Genomic DNA, 14223 nt, shown 5'->3' on the forward strand with positions numbered 1-14223 from the left:
AAATTATGATTTATATAGTAGTATCTGAAAGAAGTATCCGTAGTATATACGGATGGAAATTAGCCTAGAGCTAAATCTGGTGTATTTACACATTGTATGTTCATGAATACGCAGAGTCCCGTTACAAATAAACAAATAAATGAAAATAAAATGAATTGAAATAGTGAATTATTTATTTCTGCTCAAACATCATCACTGGTTGAAAAGTCAGATTAGTGTTTGTGTGTAAATTAGGTTAGACACTATTAGACCGATATCAATGACAAATACTGTCCAGAGACTCTCAAAGGCCACATTACATTTGTCATTAAGAAATATGCTCAAACAATAACACGACGGCTCAGTCTGAGTCTCAACTGTTGGTTTTGTTTGCAACTTTGATTTAAACTATGGGTCGGGTCAAAGATCAAAATCGCACCTCAAAAACTTAATGACATCAAGGAGTTTGTTTGAACGTGTAATCATCAAATTGACTTTTACAGCCCTCAATATTACGTTTCGTTTTTTTATTAATATGATATAATGTTTTGTATTAACTAAGGATCAAACATCAACTGAACATTAATATTAAAATAAAAACATAAAAAATTAGACAATCAAGACAAAAAACAGCTCTTAGGAAGCAATGGACAAAACTACAAAAATAAGTCTTGTACAAAACCAGAAATGAAATAAGGATATGTTGCACTACGATACAAAAGAATGACAACTAAAAGGTAAAGTGGTTCTGTTTCCAGCCACCGTCTGTCATGCTGAAGTAAACGTCGGCCATCTCACCTGGAAATCCCTGACATCGACTGATTTAAGTGCTCTGTTGATTCAGACTGCTGACACGTAAAGCAGGAGATATTTATCAAGAGTGAAGCAGCCACGGAAGTTTCCATGACTGAATAGTTATCCAGCTATAAAATATTACAGATAAACAGCGGCTGGTCTGCTATCCGGGAGACATCAGCCTAAAGCTGCTAAATCACGTGGACGTAATAAAGCTGCATTAAACAAAGTGAGTCTGACGGCCGGGGCCCATCATTTGTGTGTAATGTCGTGGGTTCCAGTCTGTCTCATGACCTTTGCTGTGTGTTGTTTGTGATCCGTCCCGCTCCAGTTTACTCGGAGGAGACATCGCAAAAACAAATCTGTGATTTATTGGGATGTAAAATCTGTGGTGGATCACATTATTTAGGGAAATGTTGCAGAAGCCACTTCTTAATACTTAAAACAAGACGCAGTAGCCCATGTATACTGAATACATAACGTCATTACAACTTTAACTGCCCTTATCAGTTGAGTCTCAGTAATCTAATTATCTTTCTGTTTCAGCACTGCAGCCTTCCTTCTAATGGGTTTCTCATTGAGCTGCACTGCAACTCAGTCTGCATTAAATTAGTAAAAGCCCTAAAACCACCGTGGACTGTGACTCAGTGGCGCATGTCCAGGCCTGTGAAACTGGACCGTTGAACTTCCTGCCTCCTGCTGCCACTGACCTCTGACCACTCCAGGGGTCTCTCTGGGAGTTGAGCAGCTGATCTGTGAATTTTACTGCACTGATGTCACAGTAATGAGTCCCGAACTCGCTGTGACTCAGCTGGTCATTTCATTTAGGTCCAGTTCTTGGCAAGAACAGTACAGCTACTGTAGCTGGTTTTGAGAATGAGCACGAAGCATTGAGTATCTGAGGTTGATGGTACTTTTTCTGTTAATTTGTCACAAATCAAAAGAGTTGACAAAATAGAACTTTGTGAAAAATCTGAGAATCAAAATCCTATGAAGATCTGTACAGGATTAAATAGCATATCCCATAGTTGTTGAGATGTTTCAGTCCGAACCACAGAGGTGGTCCGACCAGCAAACCAACACAAAGCTCACACCAAGCTCTGGTGTGGCTAAAAATGATCTCTTCTAAACCTGGATGTTCCTTGAATGCCACATGATTTGTTATCTGTTCATTTAAACCAGATTTTTCACCAGTGCTGACACATGATGATGAGTTCTACAGTACTACAGTGTTAGCCTGAAGAAAGTAAAAGAACAAACGTTTTGACCTTAAAACTTTATTGTTGGTCTGAGGCCTAAAGACGGTGGGTTGAATCAGGCTGAGGCCAAGGAGTGAGCTGCTACAGAACTGTTTGTATGAATTATCAGCAGTGAACCATTTCAAATTCAATATTAAACATACTACTTAAAGGGACAACGAGGAGTTTTGGGAAAGCGAAGCGTTTTCACACTACATTTATGAGCCTCCGCGCGCACCGTGAAATGCTTTGACCGGCGCAAGACAGACTCATGTTTTCATTCATCAAGAATTATAGTCAGAGGTTCGAAGACGATCACATACCGTCGTAGTTCCCACCATAAACGGCGATTCGGCAGCGTTATTCTCATGACTCGCCACGAAACCGAAAGTAAGGAAAGGCTGGTCGGCTCGCCCAGCATTTCCACCACCACTAATAATAACAAAATAACGATAGAGACAAAACGATATTTATCGAAAATGGGCCCATTAACAAGTGTGGGTAGCGTAGATTCATCCACATTAACATGAGACTTTTTTATAACCAAATAGAAACTCCTCGTTGTCCCTTTAACAGAAAATTGCAGTTAAAAGACCTCCTCTTCTGGTTCCTTTCATAAGCCAACCGTAGCTGATGCTGCCCCAGTGTGAGTCTCACTGTTGCAGGTGTTTTGTGGCAGAAGTGACGGGTTAATGGCTTCTCCGACAGAACCACGGGCTTGAGTCTGCACAGGCACCTGAGCGTGGTATCTGTCTGTGGTTCCTGGTGGTCCAGCGGCCAGCGACCTGCCTGTAAAGCGGCAAAACATGGCCGCCAGCTGCAGCCGCACCTCCTTCTGCCAGAAGGCGTACACCAGGGGGTTGATCAGCGAGTTGGACAGTCCCAGCAGCCACAGATAATTCTCCAGCACGCCCGTGAGTTCACAGTCTTTACACAGAACGTGCACAATGCACACCACGAAGAAGGGACACCAGAGCAGCATGAAGCAGCCCACCAGCACCGCCACTGTCCTCAGGGCCTTGACGTGACCCCAGTAACCGCTCCTCAGCTGCTGCTGCTGGTGCTGAGGCTGGTAGTTCTGATGGCCCTGCTGGTCGGTCGTCCTGGAGCCCGCTTGTCGCACCTGACAGATCTTCTTCTGGTGGCTGCAGGCGATCTTCAGGATGTCCAGGTAGATGTAGACGAACACGGAGAGCAAAGGGAAGAAGCACACACTGAACAGGACGATGATGCCCACCTCGTCCATGACAGAAAAGAAGGCGCAAAAGCCGTCGTAACCCTCCGACTGCAGCGGCCGCACCATGACTGAGTAGCAGAGGACATGGGTTATTTCACATACGATGCTACAGCTATACGTGCACACAGATGATCAAGAGAACTGTCCTCAAATAAACCTGGCAACCACCTGGCAACTCACAATGTTGTTTTCTGTGTTTGCGCTGCAATCGGTCCAGATAAGGAAGTAGCTTCTTGTGCAGATTTGGGCCATGAGGCTGTGAGACCCAAATATAGGCCAGACTTATTTTTGCTATCTGAGTTCTCCCGATAAGAAGTTTGTACTTTTTTAGACTTAAGACAGACCCAACCCTTTACAACTGCCTTATCGCTAAACACATCCCAACTCCAGCTCCAAATTTAGCGCCTTGGAAACACATTTTCATTTCTTGTTGCTCATTGCACACATGCACTGGATGCTGGATGATCTCCTGTGGGCTTTTACATTTATAAATGTTTGTTGGTTGTCTATCAGTGTTTTATGTTTATAATATAGGCTACAATCAAATTTCCCTGCAGGGATGATAATAAAGATACCTTTGACCTTTGACCTACGGAAACAACAGGAAGTGGTCTAGCCAGCTGCTCATAATAAGAGCCAACATGGTTTGCAAACACACTGGTCTTATCTACATCATTATTTGTTCAGATGCAGCTTAAAGGGATAGTTCACCCAAAATTCAAATTTCACTCATTATCTACTCACCCTCATGTCGACTAAGAGCTGTGAGAATTTTCAGAGTCCTCCGTTCCTTCTCTGAGTTATGGGGGGATCCATGCAGCAGGATTTGTCCATATAATGGTTGTCAATGGATACCAACTTTCTTCGTCCAAAATGACACACCAAAAAACATCCAAAAACATCCAGAAATTGTTCCGCCGGTCAGTGCAAATCACGCGAGATTTGCACTGACACAGGAAGAGCAGTGAACCGAGACACTGGGAGCTTCCGCTACAAACAAGCTTAAAATATAGACTTATTTAATTTTTTTCGGAATAATTTCTCATGTCGGGGCTTCAATACAAGAGGGACATTACAGATGAGCAGTATGGAGGTATTTGGATGTTTTTTGGTGTGTCTTTTTGGACGAAGAAAGTTGGTATCCATTCACAACCATTATATGGACAAATACTGCTGCATGGACCCCCCCCCCCCCCCGTAACTCAGAGAAGGAACGGAGGACTCACAGCTCTTAGTCGACATGAGGGTGAGTAGATAATGAGTGAAATTTGAATTTTGGGTGAACTATCCCTTTAATTTACTTCAACATATGTTTAATGCGCTGTGTATTTTAAAGTCTCACCCGGTAAGAATCCCACAGTGATGGCGCTGAGCCACAGGGTCAGCAAGGACCCCACTGCTGTCCCTTTCCCGGACAGCAGCGAGTACCTGAGGGGCATCTTGATGGCGGCGTATCTGTCCAGAGAGATCAGGAACATGGACATGATGGAGGCCGTGCAGGGCGAGGTCACAAAGGCCATCCGCATCAGACAGCGGATCTTCCCCTGAGCGGGGGGCGTGGCATTTGTGGCAGGGTCAGCGGTGATCTGGCTCCAAGGGACATTGTGGTCGAAGTCTTCCGTGGCCAGGCCAGTGATGGCCACGCCCACCATGGCGTCGGCGAGAGCCAAGTTGAGGACGAAGCACCAGCTCTGGCTGCTCTTCTTGAGAAGCAGCTTCAGCAGAGCCAGCGCCACCACCAGGTTGGTGGAGATGATGAGGCAGGCGGCGAGGCTCAGGATCACACCCATCACCCATCTCTGGCTGGCGAGCTCGTTGGAGTCCATGCAGTCGGGTGTGATGCTGATGGGGGGCTCAGTGCCTGCTGGTCCAGTCAAATACAACATGATGATGTCAGGAGAATTGAAGATTTTAAGGTGGAACTGAGATGAACAGTTGAGATGGGCTGATGCTGCTTGAGTCTTCAGAGAGTTTTATCCTTTAGAGTCATCAACCATCATAGCACAAAATGTTACAGTTGCGCTTAATTACATCTGGAACATAAACTTGCACAGAAGTTCAAAAACAAACTTTAAGAAAGAACAATATTTGCTGAAATACCCAATGATTTGTTCCTGTAGCATAACGTGTGGCTGCACTGAATCAGAAAAAGCAGAAGAGTCACACTGTGTCGATGAAGAATTGTCTCAGCCAAAGTTGTCTCCTTATCTTAATCCTGTCCTGCGATGGATCCAAAACTGTCTTATGTCAAACTTTTAAGAAATGTGTTCCCAAAGTGTCCAGTCGGTCTCATCACTGTCCTTTAACTCCTTTAACTCCCCATCACAACTGGAGAGGAGAGGAGCACTCACAGTGTTATCAGTGCTGTTTGTCCCCTCCCCTCACACACACACACACACACACACACATACACACAAAGTACCTTCCACTACTTTTCCATTGCTGGGACTGAGACTGACCCTTGTCACTACTGGCTCCTTCCCAGGCAGGATGGTCTTTATTTTTGTAGTCATGTTTATTTATCACCAATAATCATTTTATTATTTTAATTCAGGATTTTAACTGTACTAATGTAATAGAGAAAAAACAGCCAATTGGGATATAAATGAATGAATGAATGAATGAATGAATGAATGAATGAATGAATGAATGAATGAATGAATGAATGGCCAGGCTAAGCCATATAGGCTGGTTCAGAGTAATTTGGACATTATTATTAAGTAAATACCTGTTATTTTTGCTTTTTGTTTTGATCAATGATAGCTGCTCTATAAAACTTTATTTAGTACTTAACTACATTTGGGACTTTATTTTCTCGCATAATACTAGAAGTTTATTAACAAGCTAATTTGGTGTTAGAAACGCAAATGTGATTCTCACCAACAATCAAGTTGATGTTGCAGCTTTTCCACCACAGCCACAACTAAAAAGATTTTAGAGATTAAAGAACTTGAAAGCTAATTCTGCTGATAAAATTTAGATATCATGGTAAAAGAAAAAAAAAAGTGTTAATGAATGAAAATAAAAATGTGGAATTCAAACAAACTGGTTGTTGTACATGAGTCCAAAAAACAGTTTGTTACACTACTTTTGGTTACAAATGTGTTGCAAAGTCTTTGACGCAGAGTTTGCTATTATGAGTCTGAACCAAATTTTCTGAGACACAAACTTGTTTTGTCTTTATTTTACTGTCACGTCAAATTAAATCCTGTTATAAAATGAACAAAAATGGTTGCATTGAAATATGCATTAACAGCTTTCATTGATTTAACTCAATGCTGGTTGTTAAATACATTGTATATTGGTAGATTTATTTTTCAAGATGCATTATATTGATTCTTTCAGGTCTGGTACTTTACACAAGACAGGGAAATATGCAGAGACACAGAGATATATGGAGCGTAAGTGTGATAATAAAATATGCTATGACAGTGTGCGATGCAGCATACTGAGCTCTGCAGGTTGTAGCTTTAGTGTCCTGCAGCAGTAATGAACATGGAACATGTTCTGGTGGAGATGAGCAGAGAGACATGCAGAAATGAAAATGTCCATGACCTCCATGTATGTGCTTGTGCAGCCTCAAGTTTGCTCAGGTTCATTCAGTAACATGAAGCACATGCAGCTACAGGCGTGTTAGTGATCTGTGTAAAGCTGAATGGGTTTAGTTAAACTCTAACCCTGCTTGGCTGCCGTCCCACTCAGGCCCCCGGGAGAGACATCTGGCATAATGGGACCATTTTCCACCAGGATTCACACACAAATAGATCTGACTAATGATGATCTCTCTCTCTCTCTCTCTCCCTCTCCCTCGATCTGCCCAGACTCAAAACATCATCTGGCGTCACAGCAGCTTCTCAGGCTGGTGAGCAGCAGCTACAGTACGTCCTGAGAGAGGATATTAAAAGAAAAACACATAACCCAAAGATCTGAGACCTAAAATTAAAACGGTTAATCATTGGTTCTGTGTCTGCCACTGACATTTCAGCTTTGTCTAAAGGAAACAAGATTTCACTTTCACTTCCATAAATCCAAAATATATCCGGCTATGTTAGAGCTGGACACAACTCAAGGATTAGACTCTCAGAAAGTAAAAATAATACAAACTGTACTGAAAATACATCATCTTAAAAATACAACCACAAATTGCAGTTATTCCACAGTGACAGGGTGGAGTTAATATGGAAAAAAACAGTAGGCTACCTCAATTAATTCTTTTTAAATCATTCATTTAATTTCAATGACATTTACCTACATACAACTTTGCAGATTTGTTATTAGTATTTGCCAAATACTAGACATTTGTTACATTTGTCTTTATAAGCTTGCATAAGAGAAAAAAGCATTGTTCTAGGTGTTCTTTGGTACACGTGGTAGACATCAGTTAGTATCAAACAGGTTAGAAGATGCTGTGACTGGCAGAAATAAAAGGATGTATCTCTGTGCTCTAGCAAAAATAGTGACATAAGTAACTGGACTGCATTTATGCGGTCCCAACAGCTACACAAAGCATTTTAGAGCACTAGTTCACACATGCAACTTCCCCTGTGACACACCGATGATACATCAGGTGGAATTTTACACGCTACACGTGGACTGGAGGAGCCTGTGATCAAACCACCGACCGCCACTAAATCTCTGACCTGCAGACTAGTGTTACAACTCAAGTGCTTTGCACGAGATCTTTTGCCCTCAGAGCAAGGGAGGCAGAGTGACAAGCGCTGTCGACCCCCAGGTCTGGGGCCTTTCTGGGTGGAGTTAGCATGGGTTATCTCCAGGTTCACCAGCTTCCTCCCACAGTCGAAAGACATGCATGTTGTTGATTAGTGACTCCATATTGCTTAAGGTTGTTTGTGTGAACATGTCAGTCCTGTGATGGACTGTTAACCTTTCCAGAGTGTAACGACCCTCAGCTTAGAATGGCTCCTGCAACCTTACATAGGCGCTGTCCCATTTCTCCACACTTGGCTGAGAGCGCTTGGTTACGCACACACTTTGGTGACGTTTTGCCGGTGGAACGTATATTTGCATATAGTGTGCAAGCATGGATTAAGTGGCCAAGAGCGTGGGGAGATATTTAAAAAGCAATCGGGACATACTTGACAAGTGCAGCCTGTGCCAGCAAACAGCAACAGTTTTAATAAACAGTGCTGCTGGATCACAGTCTCATCCTAAAGTGTCTCTATGCGCAAGATTAAAATCATAAATGTGTAAGCCCAACTCTGTAAATAAAACAAACAAGAAAAACGAAAAAATAAATAAATACAATAAAATAAAAACATGAACAGAGCATGATGAATATAAAATATGACATTAAAAACTCATAATTATGAGATAGAAAGTTAATTTCATTTTATTGAGATTAATTCAATCGCATTTCCTAAATGTGGCTTGTGGCTCCCGGTGACGGCGGACTTCACCGTGGTGCATTGTGGGATTTATACTTGGCCAAATACCGCTCGGATGCGGTGATTGAGTGTGCATATTGGGACAGGCCCATAGTTGAGCAGAGTACCCAATAGAGCAGGCATGTCCAAACTATTCCACAAAGGGCCAGTGTGGCTGCAGGTTTTTGTTCCAACCAAGAGCATACAGTTTGACCTATCAACTGTCTGAAGACTGAAATCATTTGAATAAATGAGTCAAGTCTGGTGTGCTGCTACTTGGTTGGAAAGAAAACCTACAGCCCTTTGTGGAATAGTTCGGACATGCTTGCAATAATGTATGTGATCAGGGGGGAAATTTGAGTTTCTAAGGAACCAGAGAGGAAGGTGAGGCTGGGATGAGCCTGAGGGAGTGATGGGAGCAGTATAGAGTCCAGAGAACTGGGGCCAGCTGAGGTGATCAGGATGGAGGTGCAGGACAGTTGGGAGCACTGCAACCACAGAGAGGCATCCAAAAAGCTGGACTGTGACTAGGTGATGAGCCTGGCCTATCCCCTGCAGCTCGGTATTTAAAGCAGAGGTGATTGGAAATGATTTGTAGCTCGCAGCCTGACACCTGCGCATCTGACCCTGCTGCTGTAATCAGAGCACAACACAGGGGGACGTGACACTAGTGACGTCGTCACGGGGTCCTGATCCTGATATTGTGCACGCTGACTCACTGGCATGTCTAACTGGCAGCGCTGAGGGGCCTGAGCTATTGCTACGTCACATGTCATAATGTCTGCTATGAAGCAGCTCAGTGATTTGTGACTTTGTTGATCTTCTGACTTTAAATCTATGGCGCCGTCATCAGGCATTTTCAAGGCTAATTAGCAAATGTTAGCATGCGAACACACAAATCATGGTGAACCAACGCTACTTGCTAAAAATCAACATATGTTAACATTGTCATTGTGACCGCATTTCACACATTTAGCTTAAAGCACTGTTTACTGTGGAGTCTAATGAAAAACACACTGATGTTTAACTGGACTTTGATAGAAAATCTAACTCTGTTTGTCAAATCTGACTGTTAAGTGCTTTCACACCCTCTCATAACACATCGTCCAACTTCAACACGGCAGTCCCAGCCAGCACAGAGCAGCAGAGCACAGTTTCAGTGGGTTCAGTGTGAGTCCACAGTAACCTGAGAGGAAAGATCCTCTTTTTATTACCCCCCCCCCCCCCACACACACACACACACACACACACACACACACCCATCCCCTGACTGGCAAACCAAAATAGCTCCAACAGACACACAATGTAGGAATGTTATTCACCCCTGCTAGACCTTTCAGGACCTTTCAAAACAAAGTGTGTGTCAGCAGTTATTGTGCCCAGTGCCCAGCAGCGCCCAGGGAGCTGGGAATCCTGTTTACACCTCTGCCAGCGCCATCCTCCACCCACCGTGACGGATCCCCGTGACTCCACCTCAGCCTGAAGGAGCTTTTAAGCCAAAGTGAGGAGATCTCCAGTTTTGGAAGGAAAAAAGTTCTACGTGCAGGATTGTGAAGGTGATGATGAAGATGATGATGATGATGAGTGTTTTGTACGTCAGGGGGCTGATGATGTCTGGTGTTCAATAGGAGCAGGATTTAGCTGCTATAGTTCATATTGTTGTCCCACATCAGTGCGACCTGCAGCAGAGTTTGAGTTGTATCTGATTTCTTAGAGTGGTCTCAAATCACAAATGTATTATAGTAACATATTTCTTTACTTTTCTATCGAACCCTGCTACTTTATACTTTTTTTAACCACTAGTTCTCTTCTGGTCACATGGAGGACAAGAAAAAATGGTAAAATGAGAGAAATGAAGAAATTTGTATAAATGAGTAATTTGGCGTATTATCATTTTTACACCACACCACAAGTCATTTAGGACAAATTTCATTTGGAGACACTGCTGCAATATCAGGTACTCAAACGTCTCATGAATCGCTGGCCCAGTTACGTAACAACTTTAAACCTCTCAGGCCCATAACTTTTGTATAACAGTTGTAAATTATTATTTTATGTGTTAATTGTACTGCTACTCTGGCAAGGGTATGAATAATGTAAGTCAGGAGACTTTCTGGTTATTTAAAGGGTAATTTAAATACATAAATATCATATCCAGCTTGTACTGGAGACAGATTTACAGCAACCTTTTTTTTTTTTTAATTGTTTTTTTGTTTGTTTGTTTTTTTAAACTCTTCTGGGACAATGATAGTCCAGCTCTCACTTCTTAAGACTCTACTTTGCTGTATGCAGTTAACATTTCCTACTGACAATGTGAAAGCAATGATTGCAAGGCTGATCACATTTATGTTCCTATCAGACTGAAGATGTCTTTAAAGAGGCGGCTGCTGTCCATGTTGTTGTGCTGTGTTTACTGTGTGGCCTCGCTGTTCTGCCTCCACCCAAACCGCAACAACTGCTTCTCTATCGGAGCTCGGTGAGTCTTTGTGTGTCTATGATACATAAACTTTTTGTTGCATTAGCTGATGTTTTAAAGAATCATGACATTGTAGGATCATGTGTGTGCCTGAGTGTGTGTGAGTTGATGGAGGCAACAGCCAGTGTCTCCCAAAACAAATCTATCCCAGTGGGGAGTCCAGAAAAAGAGTTAATCATACAGCCTGATGGGGCAGCATCTCACGGCCAGAGTTTCATCTATAATGCACAGGTGGACACAGTCAAACATCTACCAGACTCTATCAAGTTCCTAGGTTGCCCTGAGTCTGAGGCCCTTCATTGTTGGGTGTGGGGATAGACATGAACCCCTGACTGAGTGCCACTCTGTTAGGAGTTTTCCTTTGAGAATGAGAGGGTCACCAGTAAAGTGTTGTTTGTGCACAAGCACAGTTTGAGCCATGGTGCCCTCTATGGGTGTCTAGGTGGGGGTGTGGAAAATCACCCACGTGTGGACTCTTATTCGTCTTTGGGGAACTTCAACACTCACAATGGAGGAGTCTGGTGCAGGCGGACTGGGAGGAATACGTCTGATCTGGTTCTCTGTTGTTGGACTTCTCTGCTTGTCATAACAAAACACCATGTCTGAGTTTAGGATGGTTTACAAAGTGGTTTGAAATCCTCTTCACACTCCGATTGCAACCAATTAATTAAATGCTTTTTCACAAAAATGAAAAAAGTCAGTCACCTGTGGGAGGGATAATCCTGTAAAAACACCATCCAATCATTGGGAATGCGACGTTAAAGTCAACTGGATCGTGATGTGTCAATCAAGGTGGCAATAGCTGTAAGCTGGATGCTGGGTGGTTTATTATGCTGAGCCATGACAAAAAGCTGGTGCACAGTCAGTGATTCTGCGCAGTGACATACAACAGTAACGCAGAGAGCTGCATGCGTCCCTCACATTGGGATTATGTTAGGTTGCGCCGCAAAGCGCTATACCTTTGCGGCTTCACCTTGATGTGAAACCAACGCTGAAGAGAGAAGTCTGAGGAAAGGGGTTTGGACTTTTGACTGTGTATTTTCAAAATGTGGTCTGCTAGAACTGTTTTTCCGGGATCCCCAACCCTACCTTTAATAAGGGTATAAGGGACCAGAACATCCCAAGTCTGAGATCACTATCTGACTTGGTGCAACCTGATCACCTCCTGGTAGTAAGTTGGATCAGAAGGTGGTGGATGCTACTGGACAGGGTCAGGAAGAGCCGGGAAGGTGAGACTCCTGTCAGATGGAGAATCTCTTGACTCAACTCCAGCCCAAGAAAACTGATCTTGGGATTTACATTAAAAAGCTTGGATGCAGAGGATCTCATTCTTTTGTTACGAGTTATGAAAATATGTACTAGATATTTAAATGAGTCCACAGGACAGGTGAAGAGACAGGTCACTCAGTATTTTTAAGAGATGCAATATGGTACCCTGCCATAGGCTCAAAGTTGCAATAAGAGTGTGTCTTAACTTAAGCCTTTACCTTTGTGCCTGGAACTAATGCCTGTGCTTCAAGTGATCAACCTTGAGTCTGTGTTCCTTATCAAAATAAGTTCCACCCTCTTAATCAATCAGATTATTTGAACTGACAATGTCCTTATCCCTTACTCTCACCTGCTTTTCTCTGCCTTAGGAATCTGGTCTCAGTCGTCCAGCAGCTTTATCAGCGTGTCATCCGACTGCTGCGCACCACTCTGTAATCTTTCCTTTGAAACAATAACCTAACCGTGACCCTGTCCTGTTGCTGTGGCAGCTCTGGCTGCCATGGCTATTGTCAAGCATCCCCTCCAGTAGTGCATTGCCAATTTAAAAAAAAGAAAGAAGAAGAAGAAGAAGAAGAAAGAAGACGAAACAGAGGAAGAGGAATGGCATCGCCCCACTCTTGGACTGAAGACTTTCCATCAACTCAGTATTGTGTCAAGCGGGTCATCTGCTCTGATCTGCTCATTCCTGCATTTCTGTGATGTATTTTAGTTGAAGAGCATGTGAAGATCTAAAATGTCTATTTTTCTACTGATAAATGTTAAACTTGTGGATATTTGCTGTGTGAGATGCAGGTGAGGTGGTCTTTTAAATGCGTTTAAAGTTTTCTGTGCTGTTTACTGCTGAGAAATGAAAATTGAATAGGTAGCCCTGTGACCAGGAGGATGCTGGTTGAAATTCCTGGACTTCTGGAATCTGTTATTACAGAGCAAATATTCCTATACCTTTATTAACAATGACCAGAGTTATTCATCATGTGGAGCTGAGTGTGAATATTGTTCAGAGTGAATCTTAAAAACAAACAGCAGAGGTCTTCACAGGTCCAAAAATGTGGAAAAAACGGTCCAGGTAAATGCTCAAGTGAACTCTACGAAGATCACTGAATACCAATTGAATCCAGCTCCAACCTGTGAGGGCCTACTCTTTAGTACAGAAAAACCACATAGCCTTTGCTTTCCAAATATGTGTAACAGCTGTAGGTAAAACAAACCCTAATTTTACATACTTTACTTACAGTATAGTCGCATGTAGATGCTGTTGTTGGCTTTATTTACGTAGGTTTTGCCACCTTGCAAGTAGGATGTAAATGTAAGAGATGGAATATAACATTTAAAATTCCATTAGCAAAATGTATTTCACAGCACGTAATACATTTTAAAAATAAAAAATGAAATAATCCACAAAAAGTTAAAAAAAAAAAAAAAAAAAGGTTTCATAGTGACTATTTCTTTAAAAGAGGACAGACTGAGCCTACAATGACATTTCTCAACTTAAAAAACATAGGTTATGTAGGCCTATATGATGATATAAACTGCCAGTCTCTCATCTGCTGCATAAATACTGAAAAACATGGATAGTGCAGGAAACATGTTTGGTCCATAGAGGTTTGGTCACAACAAGTCAGGGGTCACCTGTAGGTTACAAAGCTGTTGTTGCAAAACTGAGAAATGGGAAGTGAATGAGTAAAAACAGATTCAGATTCTAGTAACGACAAAAGTAATGCATCTGAACTCTCTGTACAGTTTAAAATAGCACACGTTCTGTTGTGCAAATTCTCAAATTAAAGTTGAAAATGCTTGAGTGAAGTGAAGGAGTTTTAATATCATGTGCCTGAAAAGATGTTGTAT

General features: G+C 42.4%; 1 protein-coding gene and 1 long non-coding RNA gene across 2 annotated transcripts; one reads left to right on the forward strand and one right to left on the reverse strand.

Moving 5' to 3' along the window:
* Positions 1-2618: 2618 nt before the first annotated feature.
* On the reverse strand, positions 2619-5529 carry gpr119 (G protein-coupled receptor 119). Its single transcript, XM_085796856.1, has 2 exons — positions 4592-5529; positions 2619-3317 (listed from the first exon to the last, which is right to left on the reverse strand). Exons 1-2 carry the CDS (start codon positions 5133-5135, stop codon positions 2626-2628), a joined length of 1236 nt encoding a protein of 411 aa, XP_085652982.1. The 5' UTR covers positions 5136-5529; the 3' UTR covers positions 2619-2625.
* Positions 5530-9943: 4414 nt separating this feature from the next.
* On the forward strand, positions 9944-13394 carry LOC146974733 (uncharacterized). Its single transcript, XR_015037626.1, has 3 exons — positions 9944-10189; positions 10993-11109; positions 12747-13394. It is a non-coding gene; the product is annotated as an uncharacterized LOC146974733 (long non-coding RNA).
* The last annotated feature ends 829 nt before the right edge of the window (positions 13395-14223 follow it).

Source organism: Trachurus japonicus, chromosome 14, assembly GCF_045865225.1.
Source record: "Trachurus japonicus isolate A0001 chromosome 14, Traja_1.0".
NCBI lineage: Eukaryota > Metazoa > Chordata > Actinopteri > Carangiformes > Carangidae > Trachurus > Trachurus japonicus.